At 41.8% G+C, this 13,201-nt stretch overlaps 3 protein-coding genes across 3 annotated transcripts; all 3 read right to left on the reverse strand.

Moving 5' to 3' along the window:
- Positions 1-2,198: 2,198 nt before the first annotated feature.
- Positions 2,199-5,642, reverse strand: LOC109504319 (odorant receptor 4-like). Its single transcript, XM_019843693.2, has 6 exons — positions 4,671-5,642; positions 4,040-4,391; positions 2,994-3,227; positions 2,634-2,747; positions 2,424-2,579; positions 2,199-2,300 (listed from the first exon to the last, which is right to left on the reverse strand). The coding sequence occupies exons 1-6, from the start codon at positions 4,922-4,924 to the stop codon at positions 2,250-2,252; spliced, it is 1,161 nt and encodes a 386-aa protein (XP_019699252.1). The 5' UTR covers positions 4,925-5,642; the 3' UTR covers positions 2,199-2,249.
- A 1,319-nt stretch (positions 5,643-6,961) lies between these two features.
- LOC105188328 (odorant receptor 22c) lies at positions 6,962-9,660 on the reverse strand. The gene is made up of 6 exons (XM_019843706.2): positions 9,024-9,660; positions 8,506-8,842; positions 7,962-8,192; positions 7,788-7,901; positions 7,435-7,590; positions 6,962-7,284 (listed from the first exon to the last, which is right to left on the reverse strand). The coding sequence occupies exons 1-6, from the start codon at positions 9,311-9,313 to the stop codon at positions 7,234-7,236; spliced, it is 1,179 nt and encodes a 392-aa protein (XP_019699265.2). The 5' UTR covers positions 9,314-9,660; the 3' UTR covers positions 6,962-7,233.
- A 99-nt stretch (positions 9,661-9,759) lies between these two features.
- On the reverse strand, positions 9,760-12,837 carry LOC105188351 (odorant receptor 4-like). The gene is made up of 5 exons (XM_025307977.1): positions 12,355-12,837; positions 11,635-11,998; positions 11,090-11,320; positions 10,762-10,875; positions 9,760-10,688 (listed from the first exon to the last, which is right to left on the reverse strand). Exons 1-5 carry the CDS (start codon positions 12,627-12,629, stop codon positions 10,473-10,475), a joined length of 1,200 nt encoding a protein of 399 aa, XP_025163762.1. The 5' UTR covers positions 12,630-12,837; the 3' UTR covers positions 9,760-10,472.
- Positions 12,838-13,201: the final 364 nt, after the last annotated feature.

Genomic DNA, 13,201 nt, shown 5'->3' on the forward strand with positions numbered 1-13,201 from the left:
GTAAACTGATCCGCTCTCTATGTGGGAAGACATCCATCTTGAGGAACGGTTCTACCGGGATAATCTTCCGATTGCGACTCTTTTTAGTGATCTATATATCTTTCTCTTTCTTTTTGAGTGAGTATTAATGACTAAGTTACATGTAAATAGTGAGTTGATGATATTATATATGTTATATGTTCATAAATTTATGGCAAACGTAATAATTAAATATTTATTATGTAACTTGTTGTGTAATCTTAAACTAAAGGCAAAAGTATACGACACACATCTTACCGCTGATTACCCCACAAAATTACGAGTCCGTTTTCTATGAACCAGTTGAGCGCAAAGTTAAAAAGTTTCGCGTTCCTAGGAGACTATTGTGAGGATAAGAAACAAAAAACTTATCGCGCGAGTTTGTACGGATGTTGTTGAAGAGACAGACTGCATGCTAAGATTATAGTTTGCACTGATCATGGTTAATCGCGAAAAGTTATGAGTATGATTGTAATCGAACAATATAAAAAAACACGGAGAAAGCAAAAGTTCACCTCGAGCCTCAAGTTCGACTTCTCTTTATGAAAAATGAGCATCTTAGAATATTAATACATACACATACACACACATACATTTTTTTAACTTGTATTGCGAGAGAAAAACGCGAATACATTTAAAAATAATAACATAGGAGAATTAAAATAAGAGGGTTAATTGAAGAAAATACATATATTTTCATATCGCTATTATGAATTCCATTAATGCTATATTGCTCAATGATATTTTACGTAATAACCAGTATTACCACTTCGTCTATCTTCAGTACATTGCCAGTAACACCGATATGTACGACGCCGATGCCTTCATAACCTGCAACATCATCGTTTGTCATTTATCGTGCTGAAATATTCAGAGACAAATATTCAATTATAAATATCAGTATAAAAAGTAACTGGAAGGCTATAAGAATGAATATCTATATGTCGATCATCGCGGATGAATCTTACGCTAGTGAAACGTTCTAAGGAAAGGTCTATGATTTTGCCGCTCGTGATCGTTAGTCGTCTTTGGGCTCTCAATATGATGAACAACATCACGTGGCTATATTTGTTCGGAGTGTTGTACCAGAGAGAATCGTACGCCGCGTCCGTGATTTTTCTACTCTAAAAGACAAAAGGGAATGGGATCGATTGATCGTTAAGATCGTTAAGATCGTTAAGATCGTCGGAGATGCTAACCTTGGCGCTCAGATGTTCCCCGGCGAAGCAGTATATGAAGACTTCGAGATTCACCGTGATGTAAAACAACACAGACTTTACCAGAATCGCTCCACCATTGGGTGTGCCGATCGACTGCGATTTTCATGATCACAGTTTAGTGATTCGGTAGGAATTAATTATATCGGTGCAAATTAAGCTACTTGCATCGGATGTATTGAGATTCAGTGATATGAGAATATTTATATTATTTTTGAAAAATCTTTTCTGTACATAAAATCCTATTTGAGGACAAAATATTTCCGAAATCTCTCTCTTGACCCTTTGAGGCATAGTGATAAATATACTTATCACCTATTTATTCCCACATTTTTATGAAATATTTGAGGGATTCTTATCGGGTTTTTTGCGTTTTTTAACTTCTTATATGGTATAGGAACATACATGAAAGGTTGAAAAATGTTTTACATAAATTGTCCATTTATTATAAATAAACAAAGTGTGAAAAGTACACATTTTTACAGAAAAAAATCATTTTCCACGAATTATGAATGTATTTTTTGCTCAAAATCAAGATATGGGGTTTTTTTTGGGTCGCTGATTACGAATCTGAGGTTCAAATTCCAAACTTAATTTTCTAAGATGGCGGATTCAAGATGGCGGATCATAGAATTTTTATTAAATTAGCTAAAATTGTATTCTGGTTAGTTTTTGAGCTCGCTGATTACGAATCTAAAGTTCACGTGGGGCAAAAAGACCTTGAATGTGTGATCAAAGCATAAGATGAACGCATGACTGATGATTGTCAGATGTCATATCGGTCACTAAAAAAAAAAAGTTAGACGCAGAACACACACGCACATATTTTTTTAGCTTGTATTGTAAAAAAAAGACGCAGATACATTTAAAAACAAATAACGAATGGGAGAATTAAAACAGGAGCGTTATTTGAAAAGAATGCGTATATTTTCATATTGTTATTGTGAATTCCATTAATGCTGTACTGCCCATACAATGCTATTTTAACAACCAGTATTAATACTTTGTCTATCTTCAGTACATTGCCAGTAACACCGATATGTATGACGCCGATGCCTTTACGACCTGTAACGCCATTGTTCGTCATCTATCGCGCGCAAATATGCAATTATAAACATCAGTATAAAAAGTAACAGGGAAGCTACAAGAATAAACATCTATTTGTCAATCATCGCGGGCGAATCTTACGCTAGTGAAACGTTCCAAGGAAAGGTCCATGATTTTGCCGCTCGTGATCGTCAATCGCCTTTGCGCTTTCAATATGATGAACAACATCACATACTTGTATTTGCTTGGAGTGTTGTACCAGAGGGAATCGTAGGCCGCGTCCGTGATTTTTCTACTCTAAAAGACAAAGGGAATGGGATCGGTGGATCGTTGAGATCGTCGGACGCTAACCTTGGCGCTCAGATGTTCCCCGGCGAAGCAGTATATGAAGACTTCAAGATTCATCGTGATGTAAAACAACACAGACTTCACCAGAATCGCTCCACCGTTGGGCGTGCCAATCGACTGCGGTTTTCGTGATCACAATTTAGTGATTCGATATTAAGATTCGGTGATATGAGAATATTTATATTATTATTGAAAAATCTTTTCTAAATGTAAAATTCTTTTTGAGGGAAATATTTTCGAAATCTCTCTTAAAGATGTAAATGAGTGAATCTAACCTTCCCTCGATACTTCCACGATATTGAACTTTTTATCGAGTACACAATATATCTGCATCCGATATTTTTCTTCGCTCATGTTACTTACGGTAACGATGATGAATCCTAAGCAACACGTGATCAAAGTGTCCGACAGCAGTATCATCATTGCGATATACGTATAAACATTCTCGATGTTGTCCGAAAATTCGATGATTCGCTGGTGTTTGATGACTACCGAGCGCGTTGTGAACTCTTCTGTATTACACTGTGACGTATCCCTGGAGAACATTTTCGTGAGCCATTCGCAAAGAATATCAATTTGCCCACAGTCGTGCAGTATCTAAAATTTACTTGATATGAGGAGCTTTTTGAGAAAGATAGAAGAGAATTAGGTAATTATGCATAAAAGAGGCCCCCTTCCGATTTAATTTATTTTTAAATATGTTGTTCCAGAAGTCTTCCTAAGTCTTCCTGAGTAGTTTCATACACATATATAACGGTCGGACGCAAATAGCTTCGAAAATACAAGCTGAAAAACGATGAAAGTAATAAATATGAAAATTCATTTAACGTAATGAATCACCGAAGCACACACACATACAGACACACACATCGAAGGGGGGTGCGGGTGGGGGAGCCTTGGGCCGAAAACCCCCCACCCGAAGCCTCCTTGTCTGGTCGAACTTGCGTCATGTAGAAAATCGCAAAATCATGTGACACAGAACAATACGATTTTCTATATGAAGCGAGTTTCATCCGTCAAGGGGGAGTGCAGGTGGGGGGGCCTGTTTGTTTATGTTTTCAAAATTACTCTATTGGTTTGTTTATGTTTGAATTTTTTAATATATTTTCACCTAAATATATGAAAATATAATAGCCAAAATTCGTTTATTTTTATACGTGTTATTTCTATCCTTTCTCAACTTGTATCTCTGAAGCTATTTGCGTCTGACCCTTATATATGTATATGAAATGACTCAGAAAGACTCCCCCAACAACATATTTAAAAATAAATTAAATCGGGGAGGGGGCCCCTTTTATGCATAAATACCAAGAATTACTTTCGAAGTTGATTAGAAAATCATATTTGTAGGATACGTGTGAGTTATCATGTCACCAGCGAGGATTTTAAGTGAGAGGATATGGACTCACCAGAGTGACAAGGAGCGAATTGATAACAGTGATACCGCAGGCGACTAGCATTAGATGAACAAACTGCACGATCGTAATGCTCAAATAAAGCGAATTTGTGCTGATATTGAACGGAAAATCCATTTTTAGAATGAGTTCTCGCGCGTACGGCTCCCATCTGTTGGGATCACCTGCGTTAGCAGCGAGCACTCCATAAGTGTAGAAAAACACAGCGACAACTTGCAGGCCGATGATCAACCTTGAGGCGCGATGTGCGACATAGGCTGTTTTCGTCATCAGATTTAAGCCGAAGTGGTTTGAAGTGTAATTCCTCCAGTCGGCGTCCATCATTTGTAATATCTTTTGAAATGTTCTACGGAGAAGATTAGGTTCGCACACCGGGTTCATATTAATATTTGCTTGACGAGAGGCTATTAAGACTCGCGTTTAATCAGGGGATCAGATCGAATATAAATTTTATTTTGGAAAATTACAGGGGCAAGTCGTAATGGATCTCGTAGGTTTGAAAAGAATTTGTTTTTTTCAACAAAATTTCAGCTGTTTAAATTACTAATAACCTCATTTATATATAAGTTGTCCGGTATCTGCGGCGATAATCCAGATGGCGAGATCGCGTTATCTCGTAACTTACCGTTGATTGCTCCACAATATGGCGAGTTTGATGAAGAGCAACGAGGAGGCCATCGCACTACTTACTCCATCCATGTACTCGGAGAAGTCATCCGTATCAATGTTTACGATCACGTATCGATATTGAAAGACTTGAGCCGTACTTAGCGCCATGATCCAATACAATCGAAACAATACGGTGGTCGGTAAATATGGCCGAATGCCGTAAAAGTGAAGGCCGATTTTTACCGCCCGACTGAGTGTACTCGTCACCATCCCCCTTCTCGTACAAATCCTTTCGTGAACGACAAGCGATATCTCGTGGGGGAGATGAACTCGGACGGGGTCTATGTCGTGAAATAACTTCACCCGTGGCTGAGGTCTGCCCGCGGGTTACGATAGCTCGATCAAACTCAGCACCACGTCATCGGCCATTGGCACATTCGAATTGCTATTCATAAAATATTTACGCTACATTGCGTACAAAACTGCAGTTATATGTTATAGTAATTTCAGTCTCGATGACAGCTTCTGCAATTGAAAATTAGAGGACGCCTCGTATGCGCTGGTTGTACATGTAAATGTGCGCGTTTACATTAAAGATGCAACGAAGAAAGTAATTTCGTAAAGTAAAAGAACATTTCTCCCCTGAGCTGCCCGCCGCATGCGCGTAGTTCAAAAAGTTGCTTCGCCGGGAAAAAGAAGGTGTCGCCAAGATGTCGCGAGGTCGCAAGGTGAAGACGTATCGCGACCAGCCATTGTCTGAAGATCGCAGTACATGTCGTGGGTGTTCACAAGGAGGATCGAACAGTCGACCGATGGGATTGCAAGTGAGGACAATGCATTGGTGAAAAGGCGAATCTCGACGTGCGATTCTTCTTCTTCCACGCAGAAAGAGACGAAACGGCTGTGTGATATTTGGTAATGTGTAATGGTAGTGTGATATATGTTAAATATGTCTTCTTTAAAAGACTAAAAGAAAAACCGATATTGAAAAAAAAAGGGAAAAAACATCATTCTGCTCGTCTACATGGCTATACCCGTCGATTTTCTGAATAAGAAATTTGCTAATTGTGTAAACGAAGATTTACGTGAGATAAAGAAATCAGGAAAATGTGGTCATAAAGCATAACATGAACCCATGTCTGATGATTGTCTATATTATTAAAAAAAAAATTGGACGATTTTCTTTCGGCTTTGTTCGGCGAATTCATCCCCTAAGAGAATTTTTAGTACGTTCGCTTAATATCTCGGGAATGAGTAATTCCTTTTGTTTGGCCGGTATAATAAAAATATTTTTTTTTGGATATATAAATTTATTGCAATCTGTCTATATAGACATTCAGCAGTAGTTTAGGCGTAGCTTTTGATAGTCGTGCGTGGAATGAGCCCAATGGTTCACCCATTACCAATAAATCTTCTAATCAAAGATTAGATATTAGGTCCTGTAGGTATCCTTCTCTTTAGCCTGTAGAATATGCTCTTCGGGTTCTTTAACTGTGATGCCAAAATGTTTGGATGATTTTGTATACAAGTTTTATATGCTTCGGTTTTAATTTTAACTTCGTTTTTGACTGTAGGAATGTCCAGGTCATGATGGATTCTGTTGTTAGTTAAATACCACGGTGCGTTAGTGATCATTCGAAGTATTTTTGATTGAAAACGTTGTAGAATCTCTATATTAGAGTTTGCCGTTGTACCCCACAGCTGTACACCATATATCCAAATAGGCTTGATGATGCTTTTATATAACAGCAATTTATTTTCAAGTGATAGTTGTGAATTTCGACACACAAGCCAATATAGCTTCCTCAGTTGAATGCCCATTGCTTTTCTCTTGATTATGACGTGTTTTTTCCATGTAAGTCGCCTATCTAAATAGAGACCTAAGTATTTAGCTTCGCTTGACTATGGAATTAAAATTCCATTTTGAGACACATTAGGGCAATTCCCGCGTCTAGTGGTAAAAGTTACATGCACTGATTTCGCTTCATTTACTTTTATACGCCAGTTTTTAAGCCATTTAGAAATATCTTCGAGGCTTCTCTGCAGTTTCGCAGACACCTCCGCAGGATTTACGTCAGTAGCTACAACTGCAGTATCATCTGCAAAAGTTCCTATTATCATTTGTAACGGGAAAATCAAATGTATAGATAATATACAAAATAGGCCCCAATACACTGCCCTAAGGCACTCCGGCCTGAATAGTACAGAGATCAGTTACCACTTCCCTTTGTTTCACAATGAAATGTCGACTATTTAGATATGATTTAATAAATTCATAATGACTAGTTGGGAGAATAAAAATATAAATCGGAAGAAACAACATTGTATTTATCACTCTGTGCTTATACGCTATAAGCTACTATATGCTGTGCTTGTAAACTATTGCACTTGAAGTTATCATAAATCGATGTTTCAGCAAGCAATTCTATCCCCCGTTTATTCGCACATATCTCATATGAAACTTCGTCCATTCTCTGAGGAAACTCGCAAATTGCGTGTACAGTTGGCGGTAGTAGTAGAAGTACAACATTCTCCCTGCACACAGATATGTAAGTAGCTGCACAAAGCACGCTAAAACTTCAGTACATCGCGTGTAACACCGATACGTATGACGCCGAGGCTTTCACGATCTATAACATGAAAGAAGAATACACGATCACCGTGTGGTAACATCGTGATCGCGACGAAGCGACTGAGAAATGCCGAAAAGTCCGCGACTCAATAACACTTGCGTGGGTTTTTCGATCAGGCACGTTTTCGTCACCTCGCGAAAATCTTACGTTGCCAAATTGCTTCAAGGATAGAACCACGAATTTGCCAGCTGTGAGCGTCAGATGCTTCTGCGATCTCACGATCATGAAAAAAAGATCGCGATTCTGATTCGGCTTCAGATCGTACCAAAGTGCTTCGTACGCCGCGTCGCCGATCATTTTACTCTGTAACATACGGCAAGGTTTCCTCGTAGAGCAACCAATCTCGTACTTAGGGCGTCATTTTTTATTTAAGATATTATTCGAGCAGTCATGTTGTATGAAAAAGTTCCTACAATATTTTGAAATAGACTCAAGACGATTTCAGATTTTAAGATTACACATAACGGTCGTTTTTGATATCTTATGAGAAATACACTGACCTTTGAACTGAGATATTCCCCGACGAAACAAAATGTAAACGCTTGTATACTGACGCCGACGTAAAACAATACAGACTTCACCAAAATCGTCGACCCATTCGGGAGGTCGATGGACTAAAATCATTGAGATATCGTGTGTCCCGATAATAAAGTTCGATATTTCAAACTACTTACAATAACGATGAGAAAGCCCAAGCAACAGATGATCAAAGTGTTCGATAGAAATTGAATTAACGCGATGTTCGAGAACAGGACCTCGATGTTCTTAGAAAAGGCGATAATCCTCTGGTGCCGAATGATTAGCATTTTCACGATACTCCCGCATGCATCGCGTTCGATATCTTTTCGCGTAATCGCGCTTAATTTATGCTGCACACTATCGATTTGTCCGCACACGTGAAGAACCTGAATGTCATGAGACATTCTCTCTTTAATCTAGCGAATTGTGTTACGAAGGCCGAATGAATTTTGAAAGAATTTAATGTATATTAGAATTGAAATTGCAGTCTCGGGAGAGATATTTTATATTTTTATTGAGCACCGAATTCGTAGAATAATAATATATAATATAATTATATAATTATTAATAATATAATTATATTATATAATTTAAATAACACATTTGTTAAATGAAACACATTGATGTACATTATCAATAATATTTCCGTTTATTAATCGCCGGAAACACACGGATGAATCAGCAAACATTTTCACTTACCAAAGTTAACAGTAAGGAATCCAATACGCCTAAGATACTAGCGGCGCTTATCTGATGAATAAACTGTGTAACGAGGACAGCTATGTAGACCGACCTGCTCTCGACATGGAAGGGTAGGTCCATCTTAAGGAAAAGTTCCCGGTTGTAGGTCCGATTGTCGTCCTGATGCCACATGAGGGTGCCGGTCGCATAGAATATAACTGATATCGCGTTCGAGAAGATTATCAAATTGGAGAAGCGACGAGCAGCGTAAGTCATTCTGACCATCGCGTGTTCGTCGGACGTGTCGCGCTCTTTCCAGTCCTCGATTGAGCATGCTATGATTTCATCAAGCAGACTATAACGAATTAATTTCGAAAATGACGAGTATGATATTTGTACGTGACGACGACACAGATCTTCTCGTGAAACGTTATCGAAGTCTTATAAATTTGCGATAAACTCCGAGAATATCGAGCGTGGGATCAAAATCGCTCAAGGTCGCTCACGAATCGAGTTCGGCCGAGGATGCCACTTACCGAGCTTTAGAGGTGAGGATGATTAGCTTGATCAACAGCAGGCTGTAAACCATGGCCGCGCTCAGAACGTCCATAAGAAGAGAAATATCGTGCTCCCCGAAGTGAGCGATCAGGTATCGGTACTGAAAGATTTGAAACAACGCCATCAGAGCTATGTACGAGAATTTGCGCGACATCGACGTGCCCGGCCATATGCCGACTAAGCGAAGACCGAACTCCACGGAACGACACATGGTGCTCTTCGTGTCACTCGTCATCACGCAGGTGAATCTCGTGAGCCTCGGCGGCATCCGCACGGAATTTGCTCACTAATTAACACCGCTTAACTCGATCTTCCGTCTCTGTCTACATCTCACAGACGCGATCAACGGAACGGAACGGAGAGGAACCTCGATTCACGTCCCAGTGGATTTGTTCAACCCTCTCGACTCGATCCGAATATCTTCCGCTGGACCCGCAAGACTCTTCCGCTGGAATTCGCAGCGTCATTGACTGCAGCTGGAATATGGACGACAAAACTGTCGATTATAGACTGACCGAAGTCAGTCGTCCGTTGATGTGATTGGCCGCAAGATCTCGCAGAAACTGCAAAATCCGAGGGATTCTACGGTCGCGCGATCCCCACCTCCTCGACCGTGTGATCGACCAATAGGAATTACCATGATATTACCTCTTCGTCTTGGAAGTCACGAGTAAAAAATGCGAATCGATAATTACGATCGCAAAAACAGGGACAGCGGCGGCGAGAATGACAATGAAGCACGCCTCGTGCACCCTCTGCTCGTCGCTCGCTGCACCGTCCGTTATTTGCATTAAAAATGCAACGCGAGCGTACCGTTCAATGCGCGTGGGTGCATAATTTCTTTGGGCAAATGGTTAAGGGTCCCGCACGATAGAGAGAAACGTAGATGATGCAAATTGTAGAACATAAATTCACATGAGGACGAATCGAAAGAGAACGGAGAAGTGGAGATTCACGAAGAACGGCGGGGAGAACTGCGGAGGATCAGGTGGGGAGCACAAAGAAACACAGTTTGAATTTCAATGCAATTGTCGTGTCGATTACGGTGTATTGACGTACTTTTTACATGAGGTCGCGTGTATTCACGATGGACGGTGGTCGTTGCGTTTCTTATAATAGCTATGAATGTACACGAAGAGCATTGCATCTTCGATTGTTCACGCTCTTCAAGACATCGCATGCAACACGGACACGTAGGACGCTGACGTCTTAATAATCTGGAGAAGAAATGTCTTTCACAGCCGATAGCCTTTCCGTGAGGATTATCAGAGCGTTGCATATTGCGGCATTTTGGTCAATCTAATCTAAAAGCTTGGTCAAATCAAGAATGTAAACGCGATGTTCTTATTTATACATGCTTATGGTCAAAAATATTATCTTTTTTCTGCGAGTATGTAAATGAAATTTGAAGCAACAGTATGAAAAAGCTAGCGGTAACTTTCGTTAGACGGCAAGAGAAAAAGCGCGAATCCCGAAGTGCGTTTTACTGTAGTGAAACGCTCCAGCGAGAGATCCGTAAACTTCCCAATCGAGATGGTCAGCTTCCTTTGCGACCTCAGAATCAGCAGTAACATGATACGACTCTGTGTGGGACTGGAATTGTACCATTTCGCGTCGTACGCAGCATCGCCGATCATTCTGCCCTGTTGATGAAGAGTCGCGCTAACAGAAAATCGTTCGGCCGGAATTGGTAAAATTATAACAATGCGTTCCCACCTTGGCGCTGAGGTATTCCCCGGCGTAGCAAAATATGAACGCCTCCAGGGTGATGACGATGTAGAAGAAGAGAGACTTGATCAGCATCGTCGAGTTTTGTGTATCGCCGATCGACTATAACACGGTTGGAAATAGTACATGTCGATGGTTCCGCAAGATTTCCAACTCGATTTTCGAAGTAGATTTTTGGAGAATTCGAGTTTTTTTAAGAGACGTTTACAGAGAGACTTTTGGAGAACAGTTTTCGAATGATCTTCGTTGTTTGTGCGTCAATTGTGACATTCGCGCGCGCTCGATTATTCGCTCGCTCGATCGCTGCGTTACTCACGGTCACAATTACAAATCCGAGGGAGCAAATAACCAAGGTGTTCCACAGGAACTGCATCAGCGCTATGTAGCAGAAGAGCGTCTCGATGTCGCTCGACAGCGCGATAATTCTCTGATGCCGGCGTATTAGTGCATTGACGACCGGGCTCGGCGAGTCGAACGCGTCGTCGCCCAAAGAGATTTCTAACAACCCTCGGCACATAATATCGACCTGACCACCTACATGAAGAATCTAAAAATAACTGTCGATGCCCTGCAGCGTGTTCCCGGCATTGGCTGGCCAAGCCAAGCACAATTGTGTAAGCTGAGAGACTCGGCGGCCGAAAGATTCGGCGGCGTGAGGCGGATCAATAAGATTTGTCGATTTGTTTTCAAGTTATATCTCTCTTACATACTTACATACTACATACACGTAGCATAAAATATAAATCTGAGGGCGAGTGGAAGAAAATTTTAAGCGTTTCTATTGAGCAGTCAAAGGAGTAAGTCTCACGTGGAGTATGTTTTTCAGAGACCGACGTCAGGTGGCAAATGAAATTCACTCACCAGCGAGACGATCAATGCGTTCAGCACGCCGACTATCGTCGCCGCTGCGAGCTGATGGAAAAACTGCACGACCATGACGACTTCGTAAACGGGCGAAATGTTGGACTCGAAGGGCAGCTCCATCTTGAGAAACTGCTCTCGCGTCGGCTCGGAGAACTGTTCGTCCTCGGCCTCATCGGACTCGTCGGTGTGACCGACCAGCACCCCGGTGCCGTAGAGGAGCACCGACATCGAGTAGAGGCCGATGATCAGGTTGGAAGATCGGTGTGAGACGTAAATCGTCCTCGACATCGAACAGGCGGCCCAGCCAGTCGCGCAGTCGCTTCGATCTCGCGCCATCGTCGCGAGGATGTGGTGGAATATCCTGCGAGAAACTTGGCTATTAAGGGCGAGGATGCGGTGACCAGCCTGTTTCCTTTGTGCAGGTATGTGTGCGACTTCGCGATTAGAATTGCCTTTTAAAATTTCTTCTAATGACCCTGGCAAAAGTTGCCTTACGAAGGAAGCAATTTTTGTCTCGCATGTTTAGTTTATTTCATCATATTTTCAGATGCACTCTCAGCAGGCAGGGCATCTAACAGACCTGTTTTACATGTAAAGCGATTCTTCGTACATTTATCTTATTTCAAAAAACAGAAAGAAAACTAATTTGAATTCAGTCCAGAGCTGTTAGCATAGATACGGCTGAGTAGCGTCTGCTTTCCTCGGTCGCAAACTCACCGCCTGTGTATCCAGAATATCGTAAGTTTCAGCAGCAGGAGACTGTAGGACATCGTGGTACTGAGACCGTCCATGAGCCGCGATAAGTCGTCGGTGCGCACGTGTACGACGAAGTATCGGTATTGAAAGGTCTGCGCGATCGTGAGCGTGATCATCCAAAAGGCGCGGCGGAGACTCGAGAAGGATGAGTCGGGCCAAACGCCGATCACGCGAAGACCGATCTCGATCGAGCGGCTGACAAGGCCGACGAGCGTCGAGTCGATCTTCGTGGCCATTGACGGAGCTCCGTGCTGAGGATCGACTCGTCGTTGGCTGCTTCTCACATCGACACCGTCGCGAAATATTCAGACGATGCCTCGTCGAAAACCTGGCCTTGCGCTTCGTGTGACAACTACGTCGAACGCATGGACGAGTACACGGATGAACACAGGGGTGAGTACGCTGGCGTACTCTTCTGATAACCCCCACCCTGACGTTCTTCATGAACCGATGGGGGAGGAATATCTCTGAGATATTGTCGACGCGATGATGGGCAAATTGCCGGATAAGGTTGCAACAGTCAGGTAAGATAACTGCGGCTATAGACGGCGAGAAAAAAAAGAGTAGAGTAGAGTAGCAGAAGACACTCTACGCTTGCTGCAGAAAAAAGAGGCAGAGGAGAGAGGATAAGAACGTCGCGGGAACGTCGCGTCTTCGGAATTACGTTGGGATCCTTAAACATTCAGGAGCCGTGCGCGATCATGAGGGACAGCGCTCGGGGTAATGATCGGACAGGTCGAGACGCCCTGAAGCGTGGCAAAGAAAGAAATAATTATTTGCAGCGTCGTATTTCCGGCGTTACCGCGAT

Source organism: Harpegnathos saltator, unplaced genomic scaffold (assembly GCF_003227715.2).
Source record: "Harpegnathos saltator strain DR-91 unplaced genomic scaffold, Hsal_v8.6 scaffold133, whole genome shotgun sequence".
Classification (NCBI taxonomy): Eukaryota; Metazoa; Arthropoda; class Insecta; order Hymenoptera; family Formicidae; genus Harpegnathos; species Harpegnathos saltator.

Bases quoted from the DNA above. Each gene is read 5' to 3' on its own strand.
- LOC105188328 (XM_019843706.2), bottom strand. From the start codon at position 9,313: ATGCCGCCGAGGCTCACGAGATTCACCTGCGTGATGACGAGTGACACG. The intron at 8,843-9,023 runs GTAAGTGGCATC...AATTCGTTATAG, and splicing joins ATCCTCACCTCTAAAGCTCG to TCTGCTTGATGAAATCATAG. The intron at 7,902-7,961 runs GTAAGTAGTTTG...CAATGATTTTAG, and splicing joins TGGGCTTTCTCATCGTTATT to TCCATCGACCTCCCGAATGG.
- LOC105188351 (XM_025307977.1), bottom strand. From the start codon at position 12,629: ATGGCCACGAAGATCGACTCGACGCTCGTCGGCCTTGTCAGCCGCTCG. The intron at 11,999-12,354 runs GTGAGTTTGCGA...AGTTTCTCGCAG, and splicing joins ATATTCTGGATACACAGGCG to GATATTCCACCACATCCTCG. The intron at 11,321-11,634 runs GTGAGTGAATTT...AGTTATTTTTAG, and splicing joins ACGCATTGATCGTCTCGCTG to ATTCTTCATGTAGGTGGTCA.
- LOC109504319 (XM_019843693.2), bottom strand. From the start codon at position 4,924: ATGGTGACGAGTACACTCAGTCGGGCGGTAAAAATCGGCCTTCACTTT. The intron at 4,392-4,670 runs GTAAGTTACGAG...TCTTCTCCGTAG, and splicing joins ATATTGTGGAGCAATCAACG to AACATTTCAAAAGATATTAC. The intron at 2,748-2,993 runs GTAAGTAACATG...CGAAAACCGCAG, and splicing joins TAGGATTCATCATCGTTACC to TCGATTGGCACGCCCAACGG.